The 21,559-nt window shown below is 37.9% G+C and overlaps 1 protein-coding gene and 1 pseudogene across 2 annotated transcripts in view; one reads left to right on the top strand and one right to left on the bottom strand.

The window, feature by feature from the left end:
- LOC116889612 (histone demethylase UTY-like) overlaps positions 1 to 18,927 on the bottom strand; it is a 31,716-nt gene extending 12,789 nt beyond the window's left edge. The window contains exons 1-4 of one of the 2 annotated variants that reach the window (XM_032890539.1): positions 18,824 to 18,927; positions 18,435 to 18,540; positions 18,185 to 18,248; positions 11,040 to 11,148 (exon numbers count right to left, since the gene is read on the bottom strand). In XM_032890539.1, coding sequence (XP_032746430.1) covers positions 11,040 to 11,148; positions 18,185 to 18,248; positions 18,435 to 18,540; positions 18,824 to 18,863 — 319 coding nt within the window. In that variant the 5' untranslated portion in view covers positions 18,864 to 18,927. The remainder of the gene's footprint in view (positions 1 to 11,039; positions 11,149 to 18,184; positions 18,249 to 18,434; positions 18,541 to 18,823) is intronic. The other variant, XM_032890540.1, reaches the window with a different exon arrangement.
- LOC116889614 lies at positions 957 to 1,460 on the top strand (annotated as a pseudogene).
- Positions 18,928 to 21,559: the final 2,632 nt, after the last annotated feature.

Here is a 21,559-nt window from a genome sequence, read left to right as displayed (position 1 = left end):
AACCTGGCCTACAGAGTGAGTTCCAGGACAGTCAGAAAGTTTCTGCTCTGTGACACATGGAAAGAATGAAAAGAATTTCTCAACCACTACATGAGAAAAAAAAATTTACAAAAGATTTATCTGGTAAGGGAGTGTTGTCCAAACCTGTCAAAGCTGATTAAAACTCAACGATAGTAAAATAAGCAATTTGATTTAAAAATAGGCAGGCCAACACCTAAACAGATACATGAATACAGATATAAAGGTGTCACAGAAGCATGTGAAAAGGTGCTCACGAAATGTGATATGATGGGTGGTCCCATCCCTAAGCTTGAGAAAGACTGAGAAAGCCACAGGAGCAAGCCTGTAAGCAGCAACTTGGCCTCTACATCAGCCCTGACCTCAGGTTTCTGACCTGTTCGAATCCTCTGCTGGCTTCCTTCAATGATGAACCTTTCCAATTTGCTTTTGGTCATTGTGTTTTATAAAAAATATAAAACAAAAACACCCTATCTCTTAAAAAAAAAAAAAAAAAAAGCAAATTAAGGGCTGGAAAGATGGCTCAGAGGTTAAGAGCAGTCAGTGCTCTTCCAGAGGTCTTGAGTTCAATTTCCAGCGGCCACGTGGTGGCTCACAACCATCTGTAATGAGATCTGATGCCCCCTTCTGGTGTGTCTGAACACAGCTATGGTGTATTCATATACATAAATAATTTTTAAAAAAAGCAAATAAAAAATTTTCTAAAATTAAGACATATTCACACAGACACAAGAAACACAGAGAACACCCAGTTGATAAAATACCCATGGCATATCATAGTGAAAACGCTACATATAAAAAAACAAAAACAAAGAAAAAAGGTTCAAGATAAAAAAATGAAAATAAAAAAAACCCACTAAAATAACAGTTAATTTCTTAATTAAAAACTGTGAAAGCAGCAGCCTCACTGGCATGTCGAGTCAGAAGGAGCCGCTGGGATGGATGTGTTTCTTATGATCTGGTGCCACAAAACCACCTTCTTCTTTTTTTTTCCGGAGCTGAGGACCAAACCCAGGACCTTGCACTTGCTTGGCAAGCGTTATACCACTGAGCTAAATGCCCAACTCCCAAAACCACCTTCTTTATGGACCATTTTTATGGACGCCAAGGAGTTGAGATCGCCTTGTTCGAACTGAAGCGCATCTTCAAGAGCATACTGAAGTGGCTGCCAGAGATGCAGTAGCTGTACTAGGACCTCTCCACAAATCCTACTTCTCTCTTCAGGAAGACCTGCTCCTCAATGATGGAAAAACTCTGGTTGAATGTGGACTCACTAGTCAACGGCAAGGCCACAGGTCCCAGCCACAGTGGGCCTGGCCTTTCAAGCAGATGACATCTTCAAAGCTTTGCTCATCAAGCCCTTCTCTAGTCCTCCAGAGCTTCCAGATGTGATAAAGCCACAGAATTCTGGAGGCAGTGCCAATGAACAAGCTGTGCAGTGAGGGCCTGGGGCCTACCCCCTACCCTAGAGACCCATTCTCCTAATAAAAAAAAAAGATTTGGCTGTCTTTAAAAACAAAACAAAGGGGTTGGGGATTTAGCTCAGTGGTAGAGCACTTGCCTAGCAAGCGCAAGGCTTTCAGTTCGGTCCCCAGCTCTGGAAAAAAAAACAAAACAAAAAAAAAAAAAAAAAAAAAAACAAACAAAAAAAAAAAAAAAAAAAAAAAAAAAAAAAACAAAAAAAACAAAGAAACTCTCTGAAAGCCAGAAAGCCTAAACAATGCATGCTAAACACAATATGTTAACGCAGACTACCATACTGTGCTGACTAGTCTTGAGTCAACGTGACACACAAACTACAGTTAATCTCAAAGGTGGGAATTTTAAGAAAATGTCTCCATAAGATCTGGCTATAAGGCATTTTCTTAATTAAATATTGAGAGGAAGAACTTCAGTTTATTGTGGGCAGTACTATCCTTAAGCTGGTGGTCTTGGGTCCTATAACAAAACAGGCTGAGCAAACCATTAGGAGCAAGCCAGTAAGCAGAATCCCTTCAAGGCCTCTGCATCAACTTTTGCCTCCAGTCCTGTTTGAATTCCTGTCCTGATTTCCTTTGGTGATGAACAAGTCAGTGATGTACAAAAGAATAAACCCTTTTCTCTCCAACTTGCTCTTTGGACATGATGTTTCATCACATCAATAGCTAATGTTAACAAAACAAGTAACAACAGATGTTGCAGAGGTTGTGGGTATAATGAAGTTTCTCTCATTCACTGCTAGTCAGCATACCAGAAACCCTAGAAATAAGAATGGAAAGTTCTCAATAAGCAAAACACAAAGCTGGGTACACACCTTTAATTCCAGCACTTGAGGTGGATCTCTGAGTTAGAGACTAGTCTCATCTGCAGCAAGACATTCCAGGGCTACTTGACAAAATAAGACAAACCAATGTGATGGTTTGCATATGCTTGGCCCAGGGAGTGGCACTATTAGAAGGTGTGACCTTGTTGGAGGAAGTGTGTCACTGTGGGGTGGGCTTGGAGACCTTCCTCCTAGCTGCCTGAGGATGCTCAGTCTGTTCCTGGCTTTCTTCAAATGAAGATGTAGAACTCAGCTCTTCCTACACCATGCCTGCCTAGACGTTGCCATGCTCCTGCCCTGATGATAATGGACTGAACCTCTGAACCTGTAAGCCAGCCCCAATTAAATGTTGACACTTATAAAATTAAATTGGTCATGGTGTCTGTTCACAGGAATAAGCACTAAGATAAGAATAAGCAATAAGCACAGAGAAAACAAAAATTAAAAATAAATCTACTCTATGACCCAGTTATACCATTCACTAAGCAACACACTAGGTATCATAATCTAAAAACCTTAATAACACCTAGTGTGATTGGTTTGGCTCAAAGAGTGGCACTATTAGGACGTTTAGTCTTGTCGGATTAGATGTGGCCTCATTGGAGGAAGGTTGTTACTGTGGGGGTGGGCAATGAGACCATCCTCATAGCTATCCATGAATCAATCTTTTTATGGTTCCCTTTGGAATAAGATGTAGAACTTTCAGCTCCTAAAGCAACATGTATGCCTGACGCTGCCATGCTTCCTACCATGATGATACTGCACTGAACCTCTGAACCTATAAGCTAGCCCCAGTTAAATCCTGTCCTTTATTCATGGTGTCTGTTCACAGCAATGGAAAACGTACCTAAGACAGAAGCTGGAATCATGGACTGGAGTATTGTTGTGACAGGCCTGACCATGCTTTTGTTTGGAAGAATGTAGATTTGGGGACTTTGTAATGCAGTAAGTATGCTTTATGGGAGGCTTAATGGGTCATCCTAGTAGAAATATGGAAGACACTGGTGCAGAGGGCAATTTGAACTGTGCAGACCTGGACCAAAGGTTTCAGTGGAGAAGAATTCAGTATGTGGCCTAAAAAACTATTTTTGTGGTCTTCTAATGAACAGTGTGGCTTTTTTTTTGCCTGGTATGAAGAATCTACCTGAGGCTAAGGTAAAGAGATTCACATTAATTGCATTGACAAATTAAGTCAAAGCAGAGACTTTGTTCTATGGTATAGTAACATGAAGAACATTTTGATCAAGCATTGCAAGCTTCAAAAGGAAAAGTACAAAATTTATGCTTCAAAGAATAAAGGGGCACCAAGTAGTAGAATGGAGCTATGTTCAAGGAGATGCACAGATTAAGAGAGTGGTGAACTGGGTCAAGATTCCATCTAGCAAAGCTTATTGTTTTTGTGCTCCAGTTGAAGAAGGAATAGTTATATAATCTTAGGCACTATTGCCTGGTAATTGTTTTTATTTGAACTTTAAAGGTGGAGGGACCTACAATCCAGAAATGGAGGTCATCCTTATGATCCAGATCTTGAGGCTAGAAGACAGAGAGTTTTTATCTGGATCTTGAGGAATACTGGCCATGAATACTTTGGCCCAAGCATGGTGGTACACAACTTTAATCCCAGGAGACAAAAGCAAACAGATCTCAGTTCAAGGGACAGAGCGAGTTCTAGGTGAAAAAAAGCTTAAGTCTAGGTGTGGTGGTTCATGCCTGTGATCCCAGGAGACAGCCATTCAGAGTTCAAACCAATCTGTAGTACAAGATTCAAGACAGCCAAGCTTAGGTAGTGAAGGAGTTGCACAACAGAAAGCTGGTGATACTGTAATAGAACAAGGGCAGCATGTTACAACTCCAGCAAGCAGCAGAATTCAATAGCTTCAACAACATGTATCTGGGTTTAGAGTCAAGAATGGAAGAGAGCAGCACTACTGAGATGAAGTCTTCTGGGAAGTGTTTTGTAAGAGCACAAAGAAGCTGTGTTCCATAGATAGCCAAGGTTGTACCTTGTGCTTTGGCTGTACTTGGCAATGAGAGTCACCCAGGTGTTTCAGGTTTTGAAGGTATGAAGGGGTCATGGAGAGTAGTTGAGGCTTGGCACTGTAAGAGGTCACAGAAGCCATTGGGGAACATGCAGCTTCAACTGCAGTTAGTTGACAGCCCAAGACCGAAGAGGTCATGCAAAGAAAATGAAAGCCTATGAGAGGCTATTGGTGAAGCCTAGCTGCAGTGGAAAATTCCAGCAATTTAGAAATGTCTGTACATGGGCTGGAGAGATGGCTCAGAGATTAAGACCACTGTCTGCTCTTCCAGAGGTCCTGAGTTCAATTCCCAGCAACCACATGGTGGCTCATAACCATCTGTAATCAGATCCAGTGCACTCTTCTGGCCTGCAAGCATACATGCAGGCAGAAAGCTGTATGAATACATAATAAATAAATGTTAAAAAAAAATGTCAGTATAGGATGATCACCAAAAATATTACAGCAATATATTGGAGTCAACCAGACAGCAGAACTGGAGAAGAGACCCAATCCCTGGAGGAACCCAGAAGGTCATGTGTGGATCCCAGACACTGGAATAAGAAGCTGTGAAGCTAAAGTTGCTTGGATATCCCAAGATGTTAGAGATATCTGAGCCATGGTATACCTATTAAGGAAAACTGTTAGTAGACTAAGAGGATGAAGGTTATTAGTTATAGTCAACAAAGATAAAAGGATTTAGAGATACAAAAATTTTACATCAGACATGGAGATGGAGAGTTTGTAGTTTGTCTGCCTGGATGCTGCCATGCTTCTCATCTTGATGATAATGGACTGAATCTCTGAACTAGTCACATAGGAGTTGCCTTGCACAGAATGGAAACTCTAAGACACCTAGGAAATGAGAACAATCTAAACGTTCTTCAAAGAAGAAATGGATAATGAAAATGAAGTACATATACACTAATATATACTATTTAGCTTTAAAGAAAAATAAAATCATGAAATTTTCTGATAAATAATGGACCTGGAGGGTACACTGAATGAGGCAATTCAGAATCTGTCACTCCTAGGAACAAATCTCCATATATAATACACCATAGAATAATCAGAAACCAGCAAAAAAAAATACAGGAATAGGGTAATGGAGGAGGGGGGTTGGGGAGACTTGAAAGGGGAATAGAAATCATTGATGAGGAAGGAAATAGAAAACTGAGAAGCAATCTCCAACTGAAGTTGTAGGGAGGGATATGAATAAAAAAGGATGAGTAAGGAGGAACAAAACACATCAAAGTTATTTGATAAAGCCTCAAATAATATTTTTTATATTTAACTAAAATATATACAATATATATTTATCTTTATACAGATACAGATACACACAGACACAACACACACACACAGACACACACACACACACACACACACACACACACACCTTAAAGTTATGTGACTTGGGCTGACAATACTTCCCATAAAACAATGATCTTAAAAAAAAATCCCTAGTACTAAGCATAACAAAACAAACTAAAAAATCCTTTCAAGTTGTCTATTGAGGGAGTCCAGGTATCTTCCAGAAGTATATAAAATATTGCTGCTGTCCTTTGTTGCTTCTCAGAAGTTGTAGGCAAAACATAGCTATGAACACAGAATTTTGATTCTTCAAGCTGCCTTTCAGCCTATTCTTTGTTAAAGAATAAGAAAGTTCTATGAGGGCTGGAGAGATAGCTCAGTGGTTAAAAGCACTGACTGCGGGGTTGGGGATTTGGCTCAGTGGTAGAGTGCTTGCCTAGGAAGCGCAAAGTCCTGGAAAAAAAAAAGAAAAAGGAAAAAAAAAAGAGCACTGACTGCTCTTCCAGGGGTCCTCAGTTCAATTCCCAGCAACCACATGGTGGCTAACAATTATCTGTAATGGGATCCCATGCCACTTTGGCATGTCTGAAGACAGCTACAGTGTACTCATATATAATAAATAAATAAATAAATCTTTAAAAAAAAAAAAAGAGTGGTTGCCCTGATGAGGAATGGATAACATACTTGGGTGATTTTAATGTGAACCTTCTCCCTGGTCAAATAAAGGCTAGAGTCTGTTGACCAGTGGAAAGAAAAGTGGGCCTGGAGATTTTAGAGAGTGGAGGAAGGACAGAGGAAGATGAGGTGGAAGGAAGATGGAGAAGAATCACATGGCCTGGAGAAGCAGAAAGTAGCAAGGGATCTCACACCTAGAGAATACATGTAGTGGTAAATCTGTCCAATATAGGCATGCAGCTTGAAAGTATTGTAACTGAATTGTGTGGCTTTGCATGAGCTTATTGGGGTTGGAGATTTACTACAACAAATTTGTCCATTGATCTGCGTAAAATTCATTTATTTAGTCTCAGGTGAAAAGACGAAAAGATAGTATGAGTAAAGATATCAGCCAAGCAGTGGTGGTTCACACCTTTAATCCCAGCACTCTGGAAGCATGCGCAGGCAGAGTATTTGTGTACTTTAAGGCCAGCATGTTCTACAGAGTGAGTTACAGGACAAGTTAATCTATCCTATTGCTGAAATTTGAATGTAGGTTTTTGGGAAGCCATTGCAGTCTGAAGATCAACAGTGCTCTAGTAATTCTATAGGATCCCAGCACTAGACTGGGATTGCTGATACATCTAGATTTGTGGGTTAAACTACAGTTAAGGACCATAGCTCTTGGTCCTTCTGTTGGAAGGCAGCCATTTTGGACCTGGACCACAGCTATAAATAACTCTAGTAAATCATCTTTTAGTGTACATATATACTAATTCTGTAAGTTCTGTTCATTTAAGCAAACAAACAAACAAAAACCTGATAAATATACCCCAATACAAAGTGAACATATGATTTCTGTCTATCAGTCAAGCAAGGCAGCATACCCCTTTAATCCCAGCACTCAGGAGTCAGAGGCAGGAAGATCTATGAATTTGAGACCAGACTGGTCTATAGAGTAAGTTCTAGAACAGCCAGGATCACACAGAAAAATCCTATCTGCAAAAATAAAACAAACAAACAAAAACCCAAGACTATCTAAAATGGTTATATATATACACTAAGTAGTCTCACAAATATGGCAGCATAAACAACACCTGAGCACAGACAACATCAATAAACATCTAAAATGGTAAAAGGGAAAGCTCTGTGTCCAAAAAATAAAAAATATAGGGAAAGAGTTAATGTATACTTCAGTGAAGGAGCTCCTAAACAATACATGCAAGTCCTATGTTTGATCTTAGCACTGTAAGAAAACAGTAATAGTTGAATGATTTTGTACAAAATACACAAGAAAAATCTTCAAAGGACATCCTAATGTGATGTGGTAGAAAGTTATTAAGGGGTAGATGGCTCAGTCAAAAAAGTGTTTCCCATGCAATCATGGGTCTTGAGTACCATATAATATCAGTCTTTATTACTTATGTCACCATTGTTGTAAGTGTCAATTAAAACTAATCAAATGGACCTGGCAACAGTAACAAAGCATGCTTCTTGCTACCCACCCCAAGGTTATGGGTTCCTGAATGGAGGACACATACACCCACACCCACACACCCACACCCAGACAGATATACAGACAGCTTTATATTTTAATATGCTTTAAACAGCTCAGTCACTCCCAAACCTCCATGTGGCTAACTCTCCTCTGATAGTTACATGGCTTTAGTTTATATTTATAACTACATCCCTCTACTACCCTGTCTGTATTTCTACCCTCCTTGAAAAGTACTTCATTTCTGATGGGTCTATGCCATTTGCTATCTTACCTGGATTAGGCTGGATTATTAAAATCCATATTTTATAGTGTTGCCCTAGACCCAGTAAGGGGGGCCTGTACTAGCTGTTTTTATGTGTCAACTTGACACTAATTGGAGTTATTACAGAGAAAGAAACCTCCATTGAGGAAATGTCTCCATGAGATCCAGCTGTAAGGCATTTTCTTGACTGGTGATCAAGGGAGAAGAGCCTAGCCCATTGTAAGTGGTACCATCTCTGGGCTGGTGGTCTTGGATTCTATAAGAAAGTAAGCTGAGCAAGGCAGGGGAAGCAATCAGGTAAGCAACATCTCTCCATGTCCTCTGCATCAGCTCCTGCTTCCTGACCTGCTTGAGCTCCAGTTCTGACTTCCTTTGGTGATGAAGAGCAATGTGGAAGTGTAAGCTGAATAAACCCTTTCCTCCCCAAACTTGCTTCTTAAGTATGTTTGTCTTCCCCAACTTGCTTCTTGGTCATGTTTGTGCTGGAATAGAAACCCTGACTAAGACAAGCCTCCCTGGGGCTGCCCTTCCCCAGCTTTTTTACATGATTGTTATGCTCTTTTTCTGCAGCTCAGGACTGGCAGCTACTCCTTTCCGACATGACAGCTCTATCTCTCACCTCTCACCTGATCCCTTGCCCAGGAATCCTAAAAATCCCCCTGTGGGGGGCTGGAGAGATGGCTCAGAGGTTAAGAGCACTGACTGCTCTTCCAGAGGTCCTGAGTTCAAATCCAGCAAACCACATGGTGGCTCACAACCATCTATAATGGTATCTGATGCCCTCTTCTGGTGTCTGAAAACAGCAGCAGTGCACTCACACACATAAAATAAATAAATCTTAAAAAAAAAAAAAAAAAAAAAAAAAAAATCTTGTGTCTCCCTGCCCAGTCACTGTCCACTAGCAACTTTATTAACCAATCAAAATCAATGGGGGCAGGGAACATCAATGTCTTATGTGTATATTCTTGTACAATTTTGAGGACCCAATTAACATAATACAAAAGTTAGACAAATCTACAATACAACATTATTAATAAAACCACAAAATTGGCTGGTACATGGAAAAATCAATATACTGATTATATACGCTGTGTATGACATTAATGGTTGTGAATGCCTTTAATCATTGGGCAGGTTGTGGGTTTCGGGCCTGCCTGGTCCTTGTAGCAAGTTTCAGGTCAACAAAATCTATAATGTAAAACCCTGTCTCAAACAAACAAACAAACAAACAAACAAATAAACTTCCTATAAACAATAGAAAACTACAGAGCTATTAAAACCATCCTGTTACATATACAGATACTCAATTTGAAATATTTTGTTATGAGATGGTTATACTAAAGTTGGTATACTCTGTAGTAGATTCTTAAAATTTTAAATTTTGTAAAAAATTCTATCATTCTAAAAAACCCATAGAAAATATTAATCAGTCCTCAAGAACATTATAGAACAAATCTACAATCAAACATTTTTCATCTACAACATTAAACTCTAACATAGCAATATTTAAATTACTCACCATTAAAAATTCAAAATTTTAACTCTTCTGAAATCTAATAATATGTTCACTAATTTCTACATAAACTAATGTTTTATGGGTGTTTCTATTTAATTAGCATTATTCTTATTTCATACATACAGTTAATACATTTTTATTAAACCCTTATGGAAAACATAATCAGTAATTCATGAAGCTGGGCATAGTGGTACACATCTTAAATGCCAGTACTTGGGAGAGAGACAGATAAATCTCAAGATTCAAGGACAGCATGGTCCTTGATGGCCAGGATGGCTAGGGTTCTGTTACACAGAGAAACCATGTCTCATAAAAACAAAAGATAAAATAAAATAAAAATGTCATGGAAATTTATATTTTGTGACATTCTTTCTGAAGAAGCATCTTCTTTGCTGATATACTGTGCCCTACTTCCTGTTTTTAATGACATTTAAGTTGTAATTATTTTACATTGTATATGGACTTTACTCAGGTATTAAGCATGGAGCTCAGGATTTCAAACATGCTCAGCAAGCTTTCCTACAACTCAGTTCTATCCCCACTCCCCACTTTTTTTTTTTTCTTTTCTTTTTTTCGGAGCTGGGGCCCGAACCCAGGGCCTTGTGCTTGCTAGGCAAGCGCTATACCACTGAGCTAAATCCCCAACCCCTCCCACTCCCCACTTTTAACCCCATAACAAGTAGTTCACTGTCATCAACTATACTTGCTGGTAATTACAAGATATCTAGATATTACTTGCATCAAAAATTATAATAGTCTTGCCTTTAACATAGGTTTTTTTCTCTTTACTAAGGAAATATTTCTACAGACAAAAATTAAGTCATTTTAAGTTACTAAATAATGATCTTTTTAACAGATACTCCCTAAACAACTATCCCAAGATACCAGCCTCTAAAAAGACTTTCAAAGACTTAGAAATTTGCTTACTTACATAATGCAACACAAATGAAACAATCTATGTGTATTTCTTTAGAGGAATATGGCAACAGACATATGTGTCTTTGACTGAGACAGTGTCTCATTATACAACCCTGTCCTACCTACGTAGACCATGATAGCTTCAAACTAGGTCCTCCTGCCTCAGCATTCAGAGTACTAGGATTAAAAGCTTCACAATTGGCTAGTTAAACAGGCTTTTAAACACATTCTGACTAAAATGGAAACTATTAAAGGAAAATAAGAAACATGTATTATCCACACTTTCCTGAAATTATCCACATTTGTATAGGTAGACAGGGTATCAAAGTTGCTTTGAAACATGATTAAGACTTAAAAGCACTTAGATTTCCACAAAGGCAAACAAAACAGCAATGTACTTATAGGATATTGAAGAGTTTTACTGAATTATCAAATGTACAGAGTATTTGCATATGAAGTAGCATGTACCTCCAATAACCAAAAACTACTAGAACTATGTAAACAAACATAAATTAGACATTTCAAAAGAAAAGAATTACCTTTTGAATAATCTTCCAGTAAGAGATTGAAGTGACCTAACTGACAAAAGAAATCTGATTCCACTTTTCCTTCAGCTTTTACTATTAAAGATTCATAGCAATGAATTGCCTAAAAATGAAACATACAAATATTTAAATTAAAATTAAATTCTACATTAGAATAGGTAAAACTCTACCTCAAAAACTATATACAGTTTATGAATATGAAAATCATAATTCATAAATATATTCTCTATATTTTTAAGATTTACTTATTTATTATATATAAGTACATTGTCATTGTCTTCAGACACACTAGAAGAGGGCATCAGATCCCATTACAGATGGTTGTGAGCCACCATGTGGTTGCTAGGATTTGAACTCAGGACCTGTGGAAGAGCAGTCAGTGCTCTAATCACTGAGCCATCTCTCCAGCCCCCAATATATTCTCTATTAAAGACAGGATTTTGTCACAGTATGAGTGCAGACTCTATGACCACGAGAGTCTATGGCTCACTTCCCAATGCTCAGGAGGCAAAGATAGGTAGATAATCTGTGAGTTCAAAGCCAGATAGAGTAAATTCCAGGGAAGCCAAGACTACATACTGAGACCCAGCCTAAAAAATTAAAGAAACAAACAAACAAACAAACAGAGATAAAACAGATAGAGATTGCTTAGTAGTTAAGAGCTTTGCCTGCTTTTACAGAAAATCAGAATTTACGTCTCAGCACCCATATCAAGTGGCTCATCACTATCTAAAATTACAGCTCCAGGGGATTAAATACCTGTGGCCTCCTCCTCAGGCACCAGTACTCCATTGCACACACCCACATAAAAACATACACTTACTGAGACATACCACATACACATAATTTTTAAAATGTACTTTAAAAAGAAACAAAAGCTCGATAAAGTAACAAAGGAATACATTACTAAATTTAGACAAGAATTTCAAGGCTAAATTGTTACTTTGGTCCTTATCGCACAACAAAGGAACTAAAACATGTGCAGGGTGAATATATTAAATTCAGAATCCATATACTCATGTTAATTTTTTTAAACATATGGTAAATACAAATTGAGATGTATGTAAATTCAATTACAGGGTTTATTATGTTTTTTAAATTTTACTTTATTCCTCTAACAATTGCATTTATGAACACAAGAAGACCTCAGCCAGTAAAAGCCATCAAGTTACATAGTGAAAAATAAAACAAAAACAAAAACAAACAACCCCAAACCTACTATATTAGTTTGAATCAGAATAGTCTATTTGGGCCTGGAGAGGTGGCTCAGAGGTTAGAGCACTGACTGCTCTTCCAGAGGTCCTGAGTTCAAATCCCAGCAACCACATGGTGGCTCACAACCATCTGTAATGGGATCTGATGCCCTGTTCTCCTGTGTCTGAAAACAGTGATGGTGTACTCATATAAATAAAATAAATAAATCTTTAAAAAAAAAAAAAAAAAAAAGAATAGTCTGTTTGGCTATGTTTAAATGCTTGGCACTCAGTGGAACTGTTTTGCAGATGTGATCTTAAAGAATGCATATTGTGCTAGGCATCTTTTGTGGTTTCAAGGGCTAATGAACTATCTTCAGTTATTAATTAATTATTTGCCTATTTATGCAAATGCAAGATATAATTTTATCAGAAACTGTTTTCAGCATTTAAGTACTACAAATGTCAAATGTTTAATACATTTCTTGTATTTCAAATACATTCCAACACTATATACTAAATATAAACAAATACACAGAAAAAAAGGGGAGGGAATGAAAAATGAAAGTGGAATCACACTTATTAATAATCAGAGGGATTGGGGCTGGAGAGATGGCTCAGCGGTTAAGAGCACCTGATTACTCTTCCAGAGATCCTGAGTTCAATTCCCAGCAACCACATGGTGGCTCACAACCATCTGTAAAGAGATCCGATGCCCTCTTCTGGTGTGTCTGAAGACAACTACAGTGTACTTATATATAATAAATAAATAAATCTTTAAAAAAAAAAAAATAATAATCAGAGGGGTTGGGGTTTAACTCTGTGGTAGAGCGCTTGCTAGTGGCAAGGCCCTGAGTTCAGTCCCCTAGCTCGAGAAAAAAAGAAAAAGAAAAGGAAAAAAAAAATCAGAATCTGAAGCAACCACATGGTGGCTCACAACCATCTGTAATGAGATCTGATGTCTCTCTTCTGGTGTCGGAAAACAGTGACCATGTATTAACATAAATAAAAATAATTCAAATGTGATTTCCTCTACCCGACACTGACCAAAAAACCCAGACAGGCTAAAATTGTAACTTTTTTGGGTTGGAGTGGCTAAAATTGTTACTTCTTTGGGCTGGAGAGATGGCTCAGTGGTTAAGAGCACTGGCTGTTCTCCCCGAGATCTTGAGTTCAATTCCCAGCAACCACATGGTGGCTCACAACCATCTGTAATGAGCTCTGATGCCTAGGGCCCATGATTTCTTAAATCTGTACTAAGTAATACTTATTTTCTACTAAAACCTCTGAAAAAGGACTTAAAAGACTATTATTCCATAAAGTAACTTTTTTCATTATCAAAACCTTTTAAGTTTTTATGAGAATAATAAAATAAACAGACTTTTTTCCAACCACACTCATAATTTTGTATAGCTCCAGCTCCAGGAAACCCAGTGCCTTTTGTTTTTCTTGGGCACCTATACAGACTTGGGTATACACTCATAAAACATGTGCACTCACATTCACAAAAATACACTTTCTTAAAAGACTGAAAAGCCAGCCTGAATATACTGTAAGGGTCAAGAATTCATAAAAGTTGATTTAAAAAAGCAAACCTGAATCCTAAGGATTGAGTTCAAATTAACAGATTTTTAATTAATCAAACTTAGGGTGGTATTATATTACACAGCCAATAATTAAAAAAAAAAAATGAAATGCCTATGTATGAACAAGAACACCTCTAAATATTGGTGTGCAAAAAAGCCAAATGCAACAATTGCATACCAATTGTACAGCCAATAAAAACTTCCCTTTAAAAAATAGAGGTTATCAGGCTGGGAGGCAGAGGCAGGAGGTCAGCCTTGTCAATAGAGTGAGTTCCAGTAAAGCCACACTGAGAAACTCTATGTTCAAAAACCAAAAACCAAAAGAACAAACAAACAAAAAACCTTTTTAAAAATTCAAATTTAAAAAAAAAGGGAAAAAAAGAAAAAGGCTACTAAGTGAAAATAGGGGGCTAGAGAAATGGCTCAGAGGTTAAGAGCACTGACTGTTCTTCTGAGATCCTGAGTTCAAATCCCACCAAGCACTACTATGTAATGAGATCTGACGCTGTCTTCTGGCGTATCTGACGACAGCTACAATGTACTTATATATAATAAATAAATCTTTATAAGTCCTGAATTCAATTCCCATTTGTATGTAATTGGATCTTATGCCCCCAAATGCTCTCTTCTGGTGTGTCTGAAGACAGCAGTATACACTCATATACATAAAGTAAATAAATCTTTAAAAAAAAAGAGAGAGAATTATGGCCTAGTTGGGGGAAGTAGCGGTGGGAAGCTTAAGTTTAAAAAAAAAGAAAATCGGGGTTGGGGATTTGGCTCAGTGGTAGAGCACTTACCTAGCAAGTTTAAGGCCCTGTTCTGGGTCCCCAGCTCCGAAAAAAAAAGAAAGAAAAAAAAAAAAAAAAAAAAAAAAAAAAAAAAAAGAAAATCGGTCCAAGATAGTTGTCTGTACTAAGATGCACTACAAGAAACATGCACAAACTTAAACAAACCATTTATTAAAATGTGGCTAGGGGCTGGAGAGGTGGCCCAGAGTTTAAGAGCACTGACTGTTCTTCCAGAGGTCCTGAGTTCAAATCCCAGCAACCACATGGTGGCTCACAACCATCTGTAATGAGATCTGATGCCCTTTCTGGTGTGTCTGAAGACAGAGACAGTGTAATCGCATATATAAATTAAATAAACCTTAAAAAAAAATGTGGTTAAAGTAGCAAAGTTCCTGTCTCATGATATAGGCAGAAAGATCACTTCTAGTGATCTAGGAGGTTACCCTCATCTACACAGTTTTCTAACTCATATGAGCCTAGCATTAAGGTTATTTTAAAAATAAGATTTAGGAAATGAAAAGATGCAAGAGCAGTTAGGAGCACTTAACTGCTATTCTAGTAGTTTCAAAACTTTTCAAAAACTACATGGAACTTAACCATTTGTAATTCCAGTCTCAAGGAATCTGATGCCCTGTGTTGGCACTATAAACACAAAGTACACAGTATACATTCTAATCAAATAAAACAAATAACAGAAATGAAATTTAGGCTTGAAGGGGCGGCACATGCCTTTTTTTCCTGTAAAGGAAGAAGAATCTTTTGAGTTCCAGGTCAGTCTACAGTCTACACTGGCTATAAAGTGAGACTCTGCCTCAAAATAAATTTGGTTGGCCTCAAACTCATAAATGAGATTCAATTGCTTCTACACAGTGCTGGTGACCATCCATCAATTGCCCTTTATATACCTCAGTTTTTAATAATTGGTCATTTGAAATTATAATACATTTTAAGTAAGTGAAAAACATTTTAATAACTGTTTTAAGACTAGTGGCTCATGTCTAAATCTCAATACTTGGAGGCTGAGGGATGGATACTTGTGCAAGTTTGAAGCTCCCAGGGCAACAAAATACAGAGCAAGGTGTCTAAAATAATTGTTCTCAACCTGTAGATCAAAATTCCTTTGTGGTCACATATAAAATATTCAGATATTTACATAATGATTTTTAACAGTAGCAAAATTACAGTTATGGGTAAAAACAAAATAATTGGAAGTCATCACAACATGAGGAACTGCATTAAAGGGCATTAGAAAGGTTAAGAAAGACTGATCTAAGAAAAAAATTCCTAAAACTATAATAATACATATTATTCAATGTTAACAAAGCCACAACTCATAACTGTTCTAAGAACAGTGGCACTAAACCAAAAAAAAAAAAAAAAAAATACTGTGGGTTGGGGATTTAGGTCACTGGTTAGAGCGCTTGCCTAGGAAGCACAAGGCCCTGGGTTCAGTCCCCAGCCCGGGGGAAAAAAAAAAAAAAAGGGGTTGGGATTTGGCTCAAGGGTAGAGCGCTTGCCTAGCGTTTAAGGCCCTGTCTGGTCTCCAGCTCCGAAAAAAAGAAAAAAAAAAAAAAAAGAACAGTGGCACTTGATAGTTTCTCATATTTTGTTTTGAACTTCATTTCTAAAATGCTATTGAACTAGAGTTCAAAACAATACCTGTTATCTTGATATTTGACAACAGTTCTCTAACATTTAAGTTTATATTACAAAGCACCTGAAAAATATATGCTTAAACTAAAGAGCTCTTCAAGAGGACACTGGTTTGATTCCAAAAGCCCACATAGTAGCTCAAAACCTTCACTAATTCCACTTCATTATGATCTGTCCTTTCTGGACTCCTTACTAGAACCAGACACTCAAGTGGAAGAATCATACAAGCAGTTGAAACACTATACACATAAGTTGAAAGTTCAAGGAGGTAACTTAGCTATTAATAGGACTTGCTGCCAAAGCTGACATGGTGGAAGAAGAGAATTGACTCCAACAATTTGTCCTATGACTTCCAGACATGAATATATACAAAATTATTAAATTTAAAAGAAGTCAGTTTTAGTAATACAGGTCTTTAATCTCAGCAATGAGAAAGCAGAAATGATATTTCTGTCTGTGAGTTCCAGGATCACAAATAGTTGAGACTATGTCTCAAAAATTACAGTAGTCACTCCAAAAATACATTCAACACCAAGTCTTTTTTTTTTTTTAGGGTATGAGAACTACAACTCTGAAAAAAAAAATAAAAAAATTTAAGGTATAGATAAATAATTATATCTTAAAAAGCTACAGAGGGTTGGGGATTTAGCTCAGTGGTAGAGCGCTTGCCTAGGAAGCGCAAGTCCCTGGGTTCGGTCCCCAGCTCCGAAAAAGAAAAGAACCCCCTCCAAAAAAAAAAAAAAAAAAAGCTACACAGAACCAGGTCTTTAAGTTTTTACCATGAAGTCTTAAAGTGTGAGGAGGTAATTTAAAATATCAAATGTACAGAACATGAAACCTAATAACATATTAATAAACAGAAATATACATATCATATTCTATACATATCACTTAAAAATGTTTAAACCTTGGACTCAGTCCTTAAAGGCTAGGCTCACAACCAAATCAAAACAAACCAAACCATAACTTATGTGTGTGTATAATATGCATATATAAACATATATATGTATACATATAAATTTAAGTACACAACACCCATATATTAAGAATATAATTACTACTTCACTAGTAGCATGAAATTATCAAATTTATAATCATAATCACTGATTTCAGTTAGAAAGGAAAAAATATAATGGTTATAAACATGTAAGATGTCACAGATCTTTGCTTTTATGCCATGGTTTACAAATATCTAAATATAATAAACACATGTTACACTTAAAAATCTTTTAATGATTTAAAAGAACGTGATAATTCTCCCTTTAAGTAATGGGGAATAATTTTCAGTAAGCTGTACTAGCTAGGTGTAATATTTTCTTGCTAAAATTGCCCTGTTTCTCTCTTATACTGTTTCATTTCTCCTCCCTCTATTTCCTGCCATCTTGATTGATACCAGCAGCCATTAACTAAATGACAGTGCCAACTTTCAAATAGGAAATGCCTTGTCCTCTCTCACTTTCCGGAAACAAAACTCCAAGGGAGAAAAAAAAAAATAACTTTACAAAATAGTATTCACAGTATTATTTCTGCATCATCCTGTATTATTACTACAGCATCCTAAAAAAATCTTTTTAAGTATGCAAACTATCTCCTTAAGTTATCTGTAACTTGTCCTTTATAGGAAAATAATAAAACGTGCATAGCACAAGAGGCTGCAACAACCAAGCGTTTTTTCATAACGGAGATACAGATGACCTCACAAAAACTGCAAGATAAGCCATGCTCAGAGCTGTATGCTGAGACAGGGCCTTAAACTATCAGGAAAGAAAGCCAAGAAAGGAGAAACCGGGAAGAAAAAAAAAGTTTCAAAGATCGCTAAAAGCTATAATGAGCATTTTCAGGGTAGGGAGAGGCTCCAGGTTTCTAACACGGAAAAGCTTAGGAGAAAAATATAAGCAGTTATGTCCATAGTTGCTTACCTTGTTCAACAGCGTCTTCATCTTGGCGCCATCTTTGCATAGGCTCAAGAACCCGAAGAAGCTGCTGTGGAAGAAATACATGGCTCTTGTTAATGCTCACCAAAAGACGTTAATAACAAACCTTCCAATCATTGGTATCAGTGCTAAGCGAAAGCGAGCCGTCACGGTAAGCAAGATCCAGCTGGGACTCCTGGAGAGTCTCTTGAATCCGAAGAGAGAAAGACAGCCTGTCAGTATTAGCAGTGCGTACCTGTCTAATCCACAAAGCGCCTTCTTCTCTTCGACTGTGAGACTGAAGGACCCCTCTTCGCCCTCGCCTCTAGCCTTTTCCGCCGCCATTTTCTTTTCCTCATTACCTAGGACAGCCAGTAGTGAGAGACAATCCGTATGATTTCACGGAAACGTAAAAAAATGTCTAAGTTCCACGTCTAGGCTCATCCACCACTACCAATCCAGATCTTTTGAAATGATAGCTTCAATCGTTGCTTGAAACCACCATGCCAACTTTACCGCCGCAGTTGTGGGCGCCGCTGTGGGCCACGATAAACTCCGTGGCAAAGGAGAAAGCGGCAGAAGCTATCTGGTCACATTATCACGCAGGTGATGAACGCAAGAGGCAGGCATTGTTGCAGAACCTACCCGAGATTCTTAGAATATCAAACTTCGCTGGCATCTGCATAAAGTTGTTATAATCGCGTCAGTGTGAACCGCACACAGAGGCCATAACCTCTTCCTAAAGCCAGGCTTTCCAATGGAAACAACCGTTTTATCTCACGTGACTTTTGTTGACTTACGTCATCACCAGTGCAGCTAAACTTGCTAGTTCGCTAGCTTATGATGTCAGCCTAAGAGCTCTGCTGACCACAGTGATTTAAGTTTTAGGTAGTTTAGTAACTATTTCTTATACAAGACTAAATATCCAGGCTCTTTCATTTGATTGCTATAGTGCTCTTTCAAGGAACAAACAGCACTAAGAAAAATATATCAACTATCTTTCCCTAGGACATATGAAATCCAAGACACCAAATACGTTTGCTTTTAACATTCCTGTTGTCCTATAGAACATCCCCGGTGAAGTTCCCAGAATCAGTGTCCCCTAATACTAATTCTAGAAAATTTTAACAAAGTAATGACTCACACTTCAAGAAAACAAAACGTTTGAAGTTACAATTGAGCTATTCCTCATTGAATAACTGGATCCTGTTTTGTCACTACCATAACTCATCGATTACTCATCCACTCAATCACATCAAACTAAAAACTTTTTTTTTTTTGGTTCTTTTTTTCGGAGCTGGGTACCGAACCCAGGGCCTTGCGCTTCCTAGGCAAGCGCTCTACCACTGAGCTAAATCCCCAACCCCAAACTAAAAACTTTAAGTCATGTGACTTTAGCCATAGACCACAGATCATAGTGAAGGAAAAGACCCTCACAAAAGTTATGCCTTATGAAAAAAAATCCCTTACTGCATTTTGAAGATGCAATAACCATTTGAAAACAATACCATTTATTTTGACCTTTTGGTTGAAACACTTGTAAATATGATCCAATGATGAGCATTCATTTAAATAAAACAATAATAAATATAATAAAACAAGTTCTGGTTTTGTTGTTCTCAAGAATTTTTAATTGGTTTGTATTACTTTTACTTACTAGGACTGGACCTTCACAATGACCCTCGCTCCCTATCCCTACTACCAGTACCATAAGTTCCAACACATGTGGGGTTTTAGCTTGCTTTTTTTGTTGGTTTGTTGATTGTTATTTTTTGGAGTTTGATTGTTATTCTTTCTTGTTGTTTTTAATTTTTGAAATAGCACATTTTGTAAGTTTAAGATGACTTGAATTGTGTTCAGGACTGGCTTGCACATGCTACCTAAGTCCCTTAAAAGAAAATTCCCTACCCCAAAAACCAGGCTCACAAAACATGCCCAAGTCTTCGCAAAAGTTTCCTGGAATTCTGGAAAGCAACTAAAACTCTTTGCAGACCTGGAAGCCTTAAGTTGCAAAAACAGGCAAGGGTAAGATTTATCTCTTACCCTTTAGCCAAGAGGTTTTAGAAACAATAGTACCTATTCCCCACCTGCACCCAATTTAACCTGTAAAGCAGTTTCTGGGCCTCCAGAAGCCTGCTATACACTACAAAAATTGATTCTTAGAACCTGTACAGCCTCTGCTGCTTTACTCTCAGATACTAGCTGCATGGTTTGGAGTTGCCACTTTTCAAAACAGTAAAAATCAGCTGGGCCTCCTTTAAAGTTAATGTGTAACTCACACTTCCCTAAGGACAGATAACTTTACAGAACAGTGGTTTTGTGAAATTAAGTGTTTAGCTCAATAGCAATGTTTGTTGCCCCAAATGCACATATGTGCTTGACCACACATAGGTGGGAGATATGCAGACAAGAAGTAAATAAGGATGTATGCTTGCCCCTGATTGAACAAAGTTGGAAAGCTCATAGAATTGTAGAGGATTTTTTTTGAAGACCACCTAACTGGTTTAAATTCAGGGTCATTTCTCTTGGAATCCTGGATATGAATGTTGTCAGTGCAGAACTTCTAAGCCACTATTAAATAATGATTGCTTTAATTGGATATTGTTAGTTTGGTCTTTGATATGTTATATATAGGCATGTTTATTGGGAAACTGCTCTGGGGCAACTTCACTGACCCCAATAACTAACACCAGGGAAGTCCTAGAGAGATAATGGGAGGTGGGGAAACAAAGAGAGAAAGCTCATGCACACAGAGAGAGAAGGGAGAAAGAGAGAAGGAGGAAGAGGAGGAGGAAAAGAAAAGAAAGGAAGAAGGAAGGAGGAGGAGAGGGAGGAGGGGAAGAAGGGAGAAGGGAGGAGAGAAAGGGAAGAGGAGGGAGAAAAGGAGGAGGAGGAAGAGGAGGAGGGAGAAATGGAGGAGGAGGAAGAGGGAGAAAAGGAGAAAGAGGAGGGAGGAGGAGGGAGAGGAGGAGCAAGGGAGAAAAGGAGGAAGAGGAGGGGGGGAGGAGGAGGAGGAGGGGGGAGGAAAGTCTGGATTATATAGAGCGGAACATCTGGGGTAAACAGCCGAAACCCTGATCTGGAAGGTTCAGGGGTGTGGGTAGGTTCAGGTTGGGACTGAGAGATACTGGGAAAAAGCTGAAGACCAAGTCTGCCTTGATATGTAAAATATGCACTTTAGTCCCTTGTATCAGGGTCCAAAACCAATTTTTCTCATCAAAATTCTCTGGTTTTAACAGTTCTGAAGTACCAGTAGTTCATCTTTTTCTTTTCCTCTGCTGACTTACTTCTTCTACTTCTGTCTGTGCTGAATTCTGGAGCTGACAAATATTCACTACAAAGACAGGCAGAATGGTGAATCTCTTTGAATCTCAGAATGTA

Source organism: Rattus rattus, chromosome Y, assembly GCF_011064425.1.
Source record: "Rattus rattus isolate New Zealand chromosome Y, Rrattus_CSIRO_v1, whole genome shotgun sequence".
Classification (NCBI taxonomy): domain Eukaryota; kingdom Metazoa; phylum Chordata; class Mammalia; order Rodentia; family Muridae; genus Rattus; species Rattus rattus.
The sequence above is the reverse complement of the archived record's forward strand: the minus strand, read 5'-3'. Positions and strand labels throughout refer to the sequence as shown.